Source organism: Arachis ipaensis, chromosome B9 (assembly GCF_059453495.1).
Source record: "Arachis ipaensis isolate K30076 ecotype BB chromosome B9, ASM5945349v1, whole genome shotgun sequence".
NCBI lineage: Eukaryota > Viridiplantae > Streptophyta > Magnoliopsida > Fabales > Fabaceae > Arachis > Arachis ipaensis.
In genome coordinates, this window is record NC_142444.1 from 65,015,196 (window position 1) to 65,030,470 (window position 15,275).

The 15,275-nt window shown below is 34.7% G+C and overlaps 1 protein-coding gene across 7 annotated transcripts in view; it reads right to left on the reverse strand.

The window, feature by feature from the left end:
- Positions 1 to 11,335: 11,335 nt before the first annotated feature.
- LOC107615610 (ARM repeat superfamily protein) overlaps positions 11,336 to 15,275 on the reverse strand; it is a 32,761-nt gene continuing 28,821 nt past the window's right edge. For 2 of the 7 annotated variants that reach the window (XM_088500343.1, XM_088500344.1), the window contains exons 27-29: positions 13,455 to 13,555; positions 11,688 to 11,749; positions 11,336 to 11,571 (exon numbers count right to left, since the gene is read on the reverse strand). In XM_088500343.1, the coding sequence (XP_088356469.1) occupies positions 11,545 to 11,571; positions 11,688 to 11,749; positions 13,455 to 13,555 (190 nt within the window). In that variant the 3' untranslated portion in view covers positions 11,336 to 11,544. Of the gene's footprint in view, positions 11,591 to 11,678; positions 11,750 to 13,454; positions 13,556 to 15,275 lie in introns of all 7 variants that reach the window. The other 5 variants (XM_088500340.1, XM_088500341.1, XM_088500342.1 and 2 more) reach the window with 4 other exon arrangements.

Consider the following 15,275-nt stretch of genomic DNA (forward strand, 5'->3'; position numbering starts at 1 on the left):
AAGGGTCTCCTATTAATCAACTCCAAAGTCAAGTTAAGAACCTACTCCATTGACATGGATGCCAATTTTGCAGACATGTAAATGGAATAGAGAAGAGACATGGTAACTAAAATTAAATTGATAAAAACTAATTTTGAAATAATAAATCAAGGGAAGATGATACTCAAGCCAATAATGAAATTAAATGTAAAAATAATTCTCGCATTAATAAATTCCAAAATCAAAGATATTCATATGTAATTCGGAACAGGGTAAATGGGTGATAAAAGAATAAGGAAATAAGGAAACAAACTAGAATGATAGAAACTTCAACGGAGGTAGTAACTCTTCTCAATATCCCAATCAAAAGCATAAAACTCTAAAACTATGAAGGTGAAGAACCCTAGAGGAAGAAGTGTTTTTTCTCTAAGATTCCAAAACTAAAAACTAAAAATTGTGTAAAAGTGAATGTGTCTTGAGTCTTTGCTTGTCCCCTGGCTCTAGTCTGTGTTTCTGGGCCGAGAACTGGGTCAAAAGCCAGCCCAAAATTGCCCTTAGCATCTTCTGCGATTTCTGCATGTGGCGCACGTCACGCGTACGCGTCAGTCACGCGTACACGTCGATGGTCCTCTTCGCATGTCACGCATACGCGTCAGTTATGCGCACGCATCGCTGTGCAATTTCGGTTGTCACGCATACGCGTCAGGTACGCGTACGCGTCGCTGTGAAAAACTCCAAGTCACGCGCACGCATGAGCCATGCGTGCGCGTCGATCCTCGCTGGTCATCTCCTTCGTTTCTTGTGTTCCTTCCATTTTTGCGAGCTTCCTCTCCATCCTCTAAGCCATTCCTGCCTTGTATAGCCTGAAAACACTTAATACACAGATCACGGCATCGAATGGTATATAGAGGGATTAAAAATACACAATTTAAAGGCTTAGGAAGCAAGTTTTCAACTATAGAACAAAATTGGGAAGGATTTGTAAAACCATGCAAATTATATGAATAAGTGTGTAAAAGATTGATAAAAACCACTCAATTTAGCACAAGATAAACCATAAAATAGTGGTTTATCAAAGGCCGTTTGGAACACATCCTAAGGAACGTCGGCATTCTGAAGCTGTAACAAGCGGCACTCTGCTTGCCACCAATGCTGGGCCTCTCCCGCAAGCTGATAAGCAACAAATTCTACATATTGGTTGTTTGGAACATGCTGCGCCTGTAAAGCACGCTCCATGGCCTGGAACCAGTTGTCTGCTTCTGTAGGGTTGGTTGATCCTCTGAAGCTTGGCGGATGAACCTTGAGAAAAGTCGCCAAGGTCATCGGAGCACCTCCCATGTTGTCGCTGTTTCCCTCAACATTGTCATTCGTATTTCCTTCTCCATTCCCGTTTCCATTCCCAGCCGGTTCGCCTAATCTCTGCACAGCTTGCAGAGTTGCAGCAGCATTAGCTTCCATGGTGTTTGCAAGATTCGCCATTGCCACTATGAATTCGGCATGGTTATCCACCGGTTGGGCATTCCTACTCTCGGCTCAAGAACGTGTATGACCTCATCCGCGGGTGGCCATTAGGGTTCCTGTCTACACCAAACAATCGATATAAAGGTGATCAGTCTCAATATCAAAAGCCTAGTGCTTCAATTATCCCAAACAGGCACTCACAAACAACCATTCTATGCAATATCAAGTAGATAACCTAATAGCATCAAAGAAAAGACACGCAGAGTATGCAATGCAGCACAATCGGTCCATCCCTCAGAATCACGAGGACGAACCACTCTGATACCACTAAATTTAACACCCTAATTAGCCTAAGCCTTATATCGCGTCGTAAAGAAAAAGTTAATCAAAGGTTATGACAGTTCTAAAACTCATACATAATATATATAGAAGAATTAATATAATCTAGAAGCCCGATGAAGGATATGGGTCAAAAACAGGATTTGAAAAGTGCAAAACGTACTAACGAAGCTTCTAACTTAAAGCACAAGATATAGATATAATACAACAAAAGATAATAGTATAATATCATGAGAATCTAGCCACAGCTCGCGGAGTTTCAGCCAGCTAGCCACATACAGACATACAGAAACCAGACAGTTTAAAAATAGCTTGTATAGTTTTTCCCTCTCAATACGAGCCTCGAGGCAAAAGCAAGATACAAAAGTGACAGATATATACAAAATAAATCAAAAGACTCCAAAAGTATCCAGATCCTCCGCTTTTGTCACCATCCAAAGCAACTCACCGAGGTGGGTTGCGACCTGCGTTTGAAAAACAAAACAAAAATATGGTATGAGAACAGGAGGTTCTCAGTATGGTAACAGTGCCCAGTGATGTAGGATATAAGACCCAGGATGCCAGAGGCAATCCTGGACTTCATATCCATCACAAGATTTATCTTAAAGCATACTAAAACAATAAAGCATAATTTAGACCTCAAAACGACTTAAAGCCTCAGCAGTTTAAAATGGGTAGTCTAACTTAAAGGATTCTCTAATCCATCAGTCTCCGCTGTCCCACAGCCTTCACCAACCTATCCTCCATGCGATCCCATCACCATTGCCTTCCGAACCTCCTCAATCCCAGTAGAACACACAGATAATATACAATGCAAGTAAAACACAAGTAGAAGCATATAAGACAAGTAATTCAAGTAAGCAATTAGGCATGTTATACAAATAGGCAAACCATTACAAGTAGATAAAGCATACAAACAGATAGAAAATGCATATGATGAATGCCTGTCCAACTGGCTGTGATATCACATTGTCGGTTCAAATGCCAACCCGACACATCTCCATGGAGATGTCTCCCTTCGGAATCATCATTGGGAACCCCCGAGATATGGTGCTCGGATCACCGTCCAGGATTTTGTGCCTGCACACTCTATTGATCCGAAGGGATGCGAGCGGGATACTCTTGCAAAAGACCTCACATCTCAACATAAGTGGGATTAACCACCGTCCCTGCCGGGCGCATAGCGTCTCATCATTTCTCAGTATAAAACAGTAGTTCAGTGGTGTTTCAGAAAACATTTTCAATACCTCAACGGTTCATCATTTCATATTCGAGTCCTCGACTCATCTCAGCCACTGTCATATCAACATTTCCATGCCGAGTCCTCGACTCATCTCAACTACTGTCAATGCAACATTTCTGTTCCGAACTCAAAAGTTCATCAGTTCTCATTTCACATACTAGTCTACCTTCACATGCTGTCAAACCATCCTCAGTACACCCAAAACCTAAGCCTCCGTTTTCTAATTTTTCAAATGACATCAACTAAATCTCTAAAGTACTTTCCCATGTTCTCATACCCAAAGTTATATCCAAAAGACTTAAAATGGTGTCATAGAAGCTTATAATCTTGTTGGGAAGGTGAAATAGTTGAAAACAAAATTTAAAATTTGAGAAACAGGGCGTGTGTGTACGCACAGAGGTGTGCGCGCGCACGCCCAGGAGAAGTTTTAAAAAGTGTGCGTACGCATAGAGGTGTGCGTACGCACAGGTACAAAATTTCACAATTCTGTTCGCTCGCACAAGTTATGCTAATGCCCTCAACAGACCGACCTTCCCAACGTGTGCGTACGCACAAGACTGTGCGTGCGCACAAGTTTAAAATTTTGTAGGGTTGTGCGTGCGCACATACCAGAATTCACAAAATTCTGCAACTTTGCAAAATTTCAGATTTTTGACACCAAACCTTGAATGATCATAACTCCCTTTACAGAATCCAAATTTTGCAAACTTTATATCAATTCGAAGAGTTTTCAATGGAATTTAATGCTAAAAAAATTTCGACAAATTTTGAAAACAAAGGCATGAGTAATGATCAGACGAAGTTCACCAAAATTCATTTTTTACCAAAAGTTCACTAATTACCAATCTCCCAATTTTCACAACTCAAACAAACCAAAACAAATTAAAACCATTCCATACTCCATTTTTCATCAAAATCTACCCTTTATAACACATTGCACCATTCTTACTAATTTTTCCTTCACATTTCATTATTCTCAATCTCAATATCAAATGTATAACATTATAATCAATCCTTATTCACATTTTCCAACCACATTACAATTTCATCAATCTCAACATCACATATATCATTACCATTCACTTTTCAATCCACATAACTATTCATCGTCATCATATCATCATCAATCATCATAATTACTCAAATTCATCAACCCATCATAAATTATCATACATCATCATTCAACAACTCAACAACCATTTTTATTCAACCTATCCTATGGGTCACTAGCCTAAGTGTCCATGAATATTATATACTACATAGAGGAAATCGAAACTATACCTTGGCCGATCCTCAATATGCACCAAAAACCCAATTGAGCTCAAGATAAGCTTTCAACAACAAGCAAGCCTCCAATTCTACTCCAACAAGCACCAACAACTTCCAAAGCCTTCCAAACTCACAATAATCAAGCTATATACACACAAATCATCACTAATCAACCTAGGGCTCAATTTAATCATAATCTCACAAGGGTTTCAAGAGCTCTTACCTTGCCCAATAGTTTTGGAAGCCAAAACCACAAGCAATTAAGTGCTAGAGTGTACCTAAATACCCAAAACACAAGATTTCACTCAAAACCAAACCCAAAAATTCGAATTTCACAAGGGCACGCAAACTGGGCAGGAAAATTCGAAAATCTTACCACAAAGCTTAGATAGAAGTGACGGGCTCGATAAGAGCTTCGCGTAGCCGCTGACGGCACACGAATCGGAGCACCGTAGCTCAAGATATCGCGGATTAAAGTGAGAACTGAATAGTGCTTCTTCTTCTCCCTTCTCCGTCTTTACTTTCAGCTGTGTGTGTTGTGTTTAAGTGAGTGTAGTGCTGAATGAGTTCACTTATGAACCTATTTATATGTTGGGCTTGGGCTCAATTTGGGCCCAGTCTAACCCGTTAGCGTTTTTATTCCGTTTGGTCTAACTTTGGGCCAAACCTTTAAAATTAACGCCCGGTTTTCTATTTCTAATATTTTTCTAAGGTTTTTGACTGTTTTAAATTTTTCTCACATAGCACCGGGCAGACTTAAACCGGTTCGGCTGCCAGTTTACGGTTTTTCTCAGTTTTTCGCAGAAAATACATTTTCTGACTCAGAAAAATCTACTGAGTCCAAAAATCATACTTAAATCCTCAAATTCTCGTTCTAAATTTTTGGTTTCTATTTTGGGCCATTTAATTATCTAATTAGGCGGTTAATTAGGCTCGGTTCTTACACATAACCCGAGGTGGTACGTGACGTCCTGCAGGGTGATAGTGTACTCACCCCAAGGCAGGTGGAAAGTATGGCTCTCAAGACTCCAGCGCTCCACAAATACCATGATCAGGGAGTTGTCAAACATGAAATCCCTAATTGGCACCGCGTCGCTGAAGGCAGCCTACCTCAGGTAGGAGACAGTGGCGTGCGTTGGTGGGAATGTGTAACTCACTCTTCTAGAAAGAAGTAGCAAGGTCCCTGGTAAATAATAAAAAAAATCAAAATAAAAAATGTGTAAGCTTATCAAGCTATAAGAATTTCACAAGAAACTATTTTAACAAATAACGACAAATATTTACCCTTTAAATTAATTTAAATAAAAATATTTACTTAAATAATAAAATAACTAAATTAATAAACGTCTATATATTGTAATTTAAATAGAAATATTTAGTTAAATAATTAATAACAACATTCATTTTTCATCTCCTTCATAACGTACATTAAGTAAAAACATTTACTTAAATATCTAACAAGTAAATATCTAATAACAAATTTAAAAAAAACCATTTACTTAAATATTTAATAACTAGAAACATTAACATCTTGTTACTTAATTAAGTTAACTAAAAAATATTTAGTTAAATAATTATTAACTAAGTTAATAAACATATACTTAATAACTTAATTTAAAGAAAAATAAACCTAATTAAATATTTAACAAACAAATCCATCTCAAATATGTCTAAAATCATACCCTATCAGTTAAAATCATTGCTAACAATATATTCATTCGCCTAACATATACTGATAAGGTTATTGTGGGATTAGAGAGTTTAATAAAGACAAAGCATTAAAGTCCCAACGGAAGGGTTGGAAGGGGGATAAGAAAAGAATGACACAAAAAAAAAATTATTGGCATAAAGAAACACACCCTAAAGACACAGCGAAAAATAAAAGATAGATAAAGATTTTTCTACTAGACCTCTAAGATACCTGTTCTTAGCAACCTAGGCCACTGGAAGGGATTCCCTAACAGGGCTGAAGTTGAAGAAACCACCACCCATGTTCACCTTAGGTTGGATCCTTCAATATTCTTCATGCAACAAGCGAAGCAAATCACTCACCTCACTTAATCACACAATAAAAACGTGCATCAAAAAACTTAAAACTTTATTCATCAAAATTAATCTAAACTATCTAACCAAAAGTGTTTAAATAGGCCCCTAACAAACTAACTAAAAGATAAGATAACTTAATTTAAATCTCTTAAAGATAAAATAACTAATTTAAATCAAAACTGATTTTATTGGATTAGATCAGATTTGATTTAAATTTAAATTCCTAAAAATACTACTAAGCAAATCAGAAGTAAATCAAATCTTCAAACAAATTCCAACCGCAAAACAAACTAAAACAAAGGCCTAAAAAATTCAAAAATTTATAATAAATTATGCCTCCCACTGGGTGTAGCCTCCTCCGCAGACTGCGGAGAATGATTATGAATAGATTCTCGGGACTGCGCTCGTCGGCTAGGGGATAAAGAACTAAGTCTTGAAGTCAAGTCATCGAGACATTGTTCAATCCTTTTTAGTACGCGAGTGATTGTGTTGAGACGGAACGTCAGTTGTGGATTGGGGTTGCTTCGTCGTCAGTCATCACTAAGGAACCTATGAAAGAAAAGACTTCACAGCACTCTTCTCACATGTATTACTCGGAGTAGGACACTCGTGTTTACACTCAATATGTGGCTTTTATCCTCTATTGAGCTCACCATTCTTGCCTTTTTCTACTTTTGGATTGCTTTAACAAGTTGCACTTCAGAAAATGAGGAATTGAGACACCAAAACTAAGATAATCTGAATGATAGAGATGTTCAACTTGATAAGAAGACAACCAAAGTATGTGACAAAGGAAGAAAAACAATAAGTGATACTAAGATGACAGAAACTAAAAACATTGAATCCTAATTGGAATCCAAAGAAAATTCGAAAAGGTAAAAAAAGCTTAAAACAAATTGAAATTTCTTTTCTTTTTTTTTGCATTTTTTTTCCAGATGCTGACATAGTGACATTAATATATAGAAATTGCAGTAACAGAATTTAAATAATAGATTTTGTTTTTTTTTTTTAACTTTAAAGTAAGAGACTAAACAAGAATCCTGGAACGTGCAGATAAATAAAAATTTACCTACAACCTGTTACTGATACAAGATAATAAGAAGGTTATTGGGGGATTAGATAGTTGGTTTAATTACTCTATTGGTCTCTATAGTTTCACCAAATTTTTAATTAGGTCCCTATACTTTTTTTCCTCTCAATTAGGTCCTTACACTGCTTTAATTTTGTAATTAAGTCCTTCCTAGTGTAAAAAATATTAGAGTTAACTGAATATTTCTTCGCAAATTGAAAGTATTTATAATTAAAAAGTTAATTAAATTTTTGACCGCATGTATTTTGGTAAAAATATTATGTTAATTTTAACATTTTTAACATGAAAATGACGTAATTACAAAATTAAAAGCGGTGTAAGAATCCAATTGAAAGAAAAAAAAGTATAGGGACCTAATTAAAAATTTGGTGAAACTATAGGGACCAACAGAGTAATTAAACCTGGATAGTTTAATAAAGACAAAGTATTAAAGTCCCAGTGGAAGGGTTGGAAGGGGGATAAGAAAAGAATGACACAAAAAAAAAAGATTATTGGCATAAAGAAATACACCCCCTAAAGAAACAGCGAAAACATAAAAGATAGATAAGAATTTTTCTACTAGACCTCTAAAATACCTGTTCTTAGCAACCTAGGTTACCGGAAGGAATTTCTTACTAGATCTTCAAAGAACTTGTCTTTGACAACCTATATCAGAGGGCTGATGTTGAAGAAACCACCATGCAAGTTCACCTTACGTTGGATCCATTAATCTTCTTCATGCAATAAGCGAAACAAATCACTCACCTCACTTAATCACACAATTAAAACGTGCATAAAGCGACTAAAAATTTTATCATCAAAAGTTATCTAAATTATCTCACCAAAGGTATTTAAATAGACTCCTAACAAACTAACTAAAAGATAAGATAAAATAACTTAATTTAAATCTCCTAAAGATAAGAAAACTAATTTAAATCAAAACAAATCTTATTAGATTATATCATATTTGATTTAAATTTAAATTTCCTAAAAATAATACTAAGCAAATCAGAAGTAAATCAAATCTTCTAACAAACTCCAACCGCAAAACAAAGGCCTAAAAATTCGAAAATTAATAATAAATTATGCCTCCCACTTAATTTGAAAAGCATTATTAGGTTTCTTGCTGTCCTAACTTAGCCCAATGGGCCTTGTCATTTCTCCCTTGGTTAGAACTTGATGTAACTCCTCATGTATAAGTGCTGCCAAGTTTTCAAAGCTCTCCTTGAGTTTCTTTCCACTTGCTCTAGTGATGGAGCTCTTTGGAAGTGTGAAATTTTATGAAATTTTCATTCTACCCTTTTGCCTTAGAATGCCCCAATTGTCCTCCGAAGCATGTATCATATACTGCATACTACTTCTATAAAAGTACCCTAAGTATGACTATACATGTATGTAACATAAACATAAAACAAAAAACAACACCAACCTCAAAGTCGACTGCTCCAGCGATATGTCATCTCACGTTCAATGGGTTGATGTCCGCATCGTTTGCATCGACGTGCGCCATAACCTCATAGTAACTCGAAAATTTGATTAGAAAAAGATAAAAGTGGGGAAAAAAAGTTGAAGAAATGGATGCGATAAGGACTAGAAAAGTGTTGTGGATGAAATACATATATATAGGCTTCCTCCGCTCTTTTCTCATTTACAATTTAAACGAAATAAGAGTACACATATCTTGTTTATACTGTAAACAAGATAAAGCTATTACAAACCACGTGTACAAACGTGATACAGCCACATTGTTTCGTGCCTTATCTCATTTATAGTGTAAACGAAGTATGTGTACTCTTATTTCGTTTACACTGTAAATAAGATAAGAGATAAAATGCATTTTGGTAAAATTACAAATGGTATACTTTGATAAATAAACTTTATTTATTTAAAAAAAATCCTATCTATTACTAAGTGATTGTAATCATGTGTGCTAGTTTCTTGTATTTTTGTTGTCTTCCAAACAGAAACACCTTGTAGTCATGGTGGACCATTATGCCTCATCTGTTTTCACTATTGACATTGTCACTCAGCTTCTTTTCTAGAGATACATTAATGTGAGCCTCTAAAGGATGCGAGTAAAGAGAATTCCTATATAATACTTGGACTAAAAAACAAAAATGAAATACTATACATATTGTAAAACAATAATCTATTTTTAATATATAAAAATAGATACATAAGTTTACCCATATTACTTTTAAGATATTTTTCTTCTCCTACTAATGCCATGTCAGCAACATTGCTTATTTGGCAAAATTTTAGAATCAACCACTCAATTTTTGCCAAATCATCTATTATTTCTAAAACAGTAAAAAAAAATATACAAAAAACAATACAATAATTACCAACGACAATAACTAAAAATTAATAGCATCTAACTAAATTTGTAACTTACAAAGACATCAAATCCATATTTCTATATTTGTTATATCTTATCATTGTAAACAATACAATAAATTTATAATTCTAATAATTAATTTATTAATTTCTATAAATAACTCATTCAATGTAATAAACATCTATATTGCAAATGTCATAATAATATTATTAATCATAATAAATTTTACGTTACAAATATTCAAATTCCATACTATTTGAACTACTTATATAAGTCTTTTATTACTATTTTTTCAAATAACATCAAATTTAGCACAAAAAATTTATTTCCGAACTACACACAACCTCAAACTTACACAATGGAGATAATTACGTTGAATGTGAAAAGTGTAAGAAGAAAGTATATGAAAAAGGAGATAACTATATTTGTGACACATATAATCAAACACCACATTATCCAACAATAAAGTAACTCTATATATTTTTCATAATCTCATCTATCAAATTATTAGTTACTAACTCAATACTTATTTTAGGTTTGAAATTCAATTAAAGGTTTCAGATCAAAATAGTACAACAACTTTTGTACTATTTGATGACGAAGTAAAAAAAATTGTTGAATACAACTGTTTCAAATCTAATGGCACTCCAGAAAAGTAATGACATTGAAACACCACCCCAATTGAAAAATTTGTACAACCTCACTTATATTTAAAGTCAATATAAATAATTTTAATCTTAAAAAAAGTTCTAAACAATACACTCTTAGCAAGACATTTGTTCCAACAAAAAACACTGAACCTCAACACTTATTACAACAAACAAAACAGGTAATACTAAAAAAAATCACTTATTTCAGTTATTTTAGACATCAGTTTTATTTCTAATTTAAATTATTCATTGATTATAGGAACTACCTTCGCCAACACTAATATCATTAGATGATCGCATACCATCAAGAGATTAAGAAGAAAAAAAATATATAAATTCAAGACACATATTCGGAAGAACATACTTGCAAAGATGGAACAAACACCACAATAAAAAATACATAAAACTCAACAATTCATAAAGAACATGTCTTTACAAGAACCTACACAGAAAAAAGAAAGTAACAACTCTAACAACAACCAATAAAAAAAAAATACGGACGCCACATAAGAAGACTAAGTTCATCAACTAAAACAAATGCAAAAATCAAACTACCAAATAAAAATGTCATTTTGTACATATAACTCTAATATCCAAATTTTTTGTACTACAAATTATTTAAAATAAAATATCTTTTAAATTTAACTTTATTTTATATATTTAATTTAATTCTACAAAATATAACAATTTTTAATATTTATTATATACTATCATTAATTTACTGCCCTGTGCATCACGCGAGTTTCATTCTAGTATATATTTATGAAACATTTCAGATGCTCTATGGTATATGGTAATCTAGTGATTTTAGCCGTTGTTTATAATCATGTGTATATTTTATGATAATTTTATAATTGAAATCAATCGCTAAAATTACTAGATAACTATACACCATGAAGTACCTAAGATGCATCCATATATATTATTATAGCAGTAAAAGATTACGCCAACAATCGATTTTTGTTTTGCATAACTCTCGATATATGAGCTAGAGTGGCATGTGACCGCAATATTCCACTGTCAAGCCAATACAATTTACAGAACTTGGGCAGGTGGTTAATTAAAGGGAACGCGAATATTGCAATGAGCAAAAAATGAATCCTAAAAAGTGCAATTACATGAACTATATAATGTCCACATAGCATGATATTTATACTCTCCGTCTTGTTCTACGGACCTGAAAATGAACAACCAAACTTCAATAAGCCTAACAATAACGGCATCAGCAAGAGTAAAGAACATACGGTGCAAGTTGATTTTCATTGGAACACAAGGTCAACTTACAGCACATACATTGGTAGTCACATTTTGCGATGCTAATTTTTCCTTACATTTTCCACTTCTAATCAGGTTGCCTGCAGGAAAAATTTCTGCATCATTAACTGAACATTCTGATGTATCAATGACTAGCAGAAAACATTATTAGAGAGCTAACTTTGCAGCATGATTGGTTTGCAGTCTGAGTTTTTCCTTTCAGGTAAATTGGGTCATTTTGATGGGGAAATTACACTGACCTCACTAAAATAGGTCAAACACTTGCAACCTTCTACTTTTTGACATTCCCAGAAAACTTTATTTAAAAGAAAAGTTTATAAATAAAATTCAAGAACTTTCCTACATTCTCTATGATACTTCCCTGCCAGTCCTTCATATGAAAAAAGTCCCGACAAAAAACTCGTACTTAAACAACTTAAACAGGGCCTGAGGAGTAAATGATGGCATACACAAATAAACCCAAACAGGAAATATAAGGGGAAAAGAAAGTGTGAACAAATAACGGATCAGCTAAACTGAGCCACCCATAAACTCAATATTAACCATGAGTCCATGACTGTTGTAGCAGTTACCTATAGGAACAGAGAAGAAAATTTTATGTATTTTGTTTATCTATTTCAATTATAAAGGAAACTCAGTAAATTTTCAAACAAGGGAAACAAGTATAATTATCAATGACACAAGGGGAAAGTCTTATGAAGTTATCTTGAAGACTACTAGATTTATGGAGGTCACATCAAATTTTTGTAGATATATAGCATGTGAGAGCTTAATATGCTTCAGCAACATTACCCAATGGTCAATACAGAATGTTTATTATATGAAGTATTTCTTGTACTCTTGGAACTTTCTTTGGGTGCGACCCTTCTCCGGACTCGGGTAATACAGAATGCTTTGAACCAGGCTTCCCCCCCCCCCCCCCCCCGCCCCCCGCCCCCCTCTTTCTTTCTCTATTTATTCTTATCTCCAACTCAATATTAATCTTTTACAAAAATACTAGGAAAAGAGCTTACTGGAAGAAATAAGCAACCCTTCAAACCATGAAAGTATTTAGAGATAACTTGGCTGCAAACAGTATTGCAAATCTCTCTTTCATCATGAGTGAACTAGGCATGTGAATAACTCCATTTTGTCAAGTAAAGTGGATGCACTGATTAACACCACTGCTGATCTCAAAAGTGGCAGATATTTGATTTCCCCATTTGAGGGGGAGTTTGAATATTTGATTTGTTAATATTTATTTAAACATCCTTTCAAAGGTTTTATTTCCTTGTTTCTTAGGTCAAGCTTATAGAGTTATCAGGGATGCTATTTCCTAATATATCTCTTTTTGTTGACAACTTTTACTGGGATTAAGGAGATTTAACGGCTTACCTGGTACCATGTTGTCTTCTATTTATTCCTGTTTTAATGTATCATTTGAATATAAAAAATCAGACAATTCCTCTCTAAAAATTAAGCAATATTCCTTCACACGGGACTCGTATTAGTTGTCAGTTGGAAGGGGCAAAGAGAGCTGGATTGGCTTTTGGTTGTCAGTTGCCACGTGATTGCTCCTTTTCAAGCCCCTTTTAGAAAAAAAGAATAAGCCACTAAGTTGGCCTGCCTGTGCTTTCTAGCAAATAAACCTCCCAATTAGAGTTTACCACAAAGAACTGAAAGCAGATGGGAACACTTAGGCAAACAAAATTATCAACCAAGAAAACAGTAAAGGAAATATCTTTTTTGGGCTCCTGCACTACCACATAACAATGTATACCAATTGCTGGTTTCTGGATAACTCACCATTCTCCTGATTCAGTAACCTTTTGTCATTGGCAGTTAGACCTCCTGTTGTAACAACAGTTTCCTTTAGACTACTGAGAGAAGAATGCTCCACAGGATCACTGCAACATGCACATGGTAATCTCATGAAAAGATAGGAAATAAAAATGACATGATAAACATGATTCATTTGCAAATAAAAGAGAGAACCTGGTTGTATGAATTTAGTAAGTGGTGATGTATGAGGAGTTACAAATGTATATGCTAGAGATCAGGATAGAATCATATTATATAAGAGTATCAAATATGGTCTCTTAAGATTAGCATAGTTATTTATCATTATTCTCTGATTATTGTTATTGTCATTGTTATTAACTCTGCCTATGTTACACCTGCGGTACATAACCGATCCCAAACCCGAATAAAGGAGGAAGGTTGACAGCCAACATAAAAACTTAGTCAAATCTTCATAATATGGATCAAAGACGTTATTGCGCTAAAGTTAGGTCGTTGTCCGAAAGCAACGCGTTGTATGGCTCGCGTATAGTGTCAAATGAACAAGATTCGTTGCATCGGTTCCTGGGTGTAGTGTTAAATGAGCAAGGGTTCCCGCGTTTCTGTGAACGGACGAGGGTAAATAAGCTAGTTCACAAAGAAAAAAAAAAGGTCGAAGCGACAGAAGGTTGAAATTTGGGACATGAAACATAAGTACTCTAATAGGAAAATCCATGGGGATGTTGGATACCATGACAAGGAGGAAGATTAACATCATGTGCCTACAAGAAACAAAATGGATCGATGCAAAGGCAAGGGTGTTGGATACTTCCAGGTTCAAACTTTGGTATACAGAAAAAGTGAAGAATAGGAATGGGATAGGTATTATAGCGGATAAGCAGTGGAAGAACGACGTAGTGGATGTCAAAAAAGTGAAAAATCGATCATCCTCTATCAAATTTGTGGTGAAAGGAAATACTTTCATGTGATTAGCGCCTATGCACTGCAAGTGGATTCGGACGAGCAACACAAAATAAGGTTTTGAGAGGATCTAGAGAATTCGGTCCAAGACATACCTTCAAGAGATGAGACTTTTTTTAGAAGATTTAAATGGCCATGTTGGAAAGGAAGTGACTGGGTATAGAAGTATTCAGAGAGGCTATGGTTTCAGAGTGGTCAATACCGAGAATAAGACTATTTTGGATTTTTCCTCAACTTTTGACCTTCTCATCACAAATACATGTTTTGAAAAGAGAGATGAACATCTTATAACCTATAGGAGTAGCATGACAAGCTCTCAAATCGACTTCTTATTGAGGAGAGTCGACCGAAAATTTTGCATTAATTGTAAAATTATTCCGGGAGAGAGTTTAACAAACATAAGATGCTCGTCATGGATTTTCGCATTGAGTAAAAGTTGAGAAAAATACATCATATGAGAAATCCGAGGACGAGGTGGTGGCGGATGAAAGGTGAGAAACAAATAAGCTTCCTAAGACAGGTAGGAGAAGAAGCAAAATTGGATGGAGATGGAAGCACGGAAGAGATATGGAGGGAAATGACAGAAGCTATTAGAAGAATAGCAAAAGAAAGTTTTAGTAAATCTAGAAAGATAGGACCAAGAGACAAGGAGTTTTAGTGGTAAAATACGAGTGTACAAGAAAAAATAAAGACAAAAATAGAATGTTTTAAGAAGTGGTCTTTGTACCGCAATACAGATAATTGAAAAAAAAATATAAGGCAACTAAGAAAGAAACAAAAGTGACTGTAAGTAAAGCAAGAACATATTAGGGTCTCTATCAGTCTTTAAACACGAAAGAAGGAGAAAAATGTATATATAGAATCGCA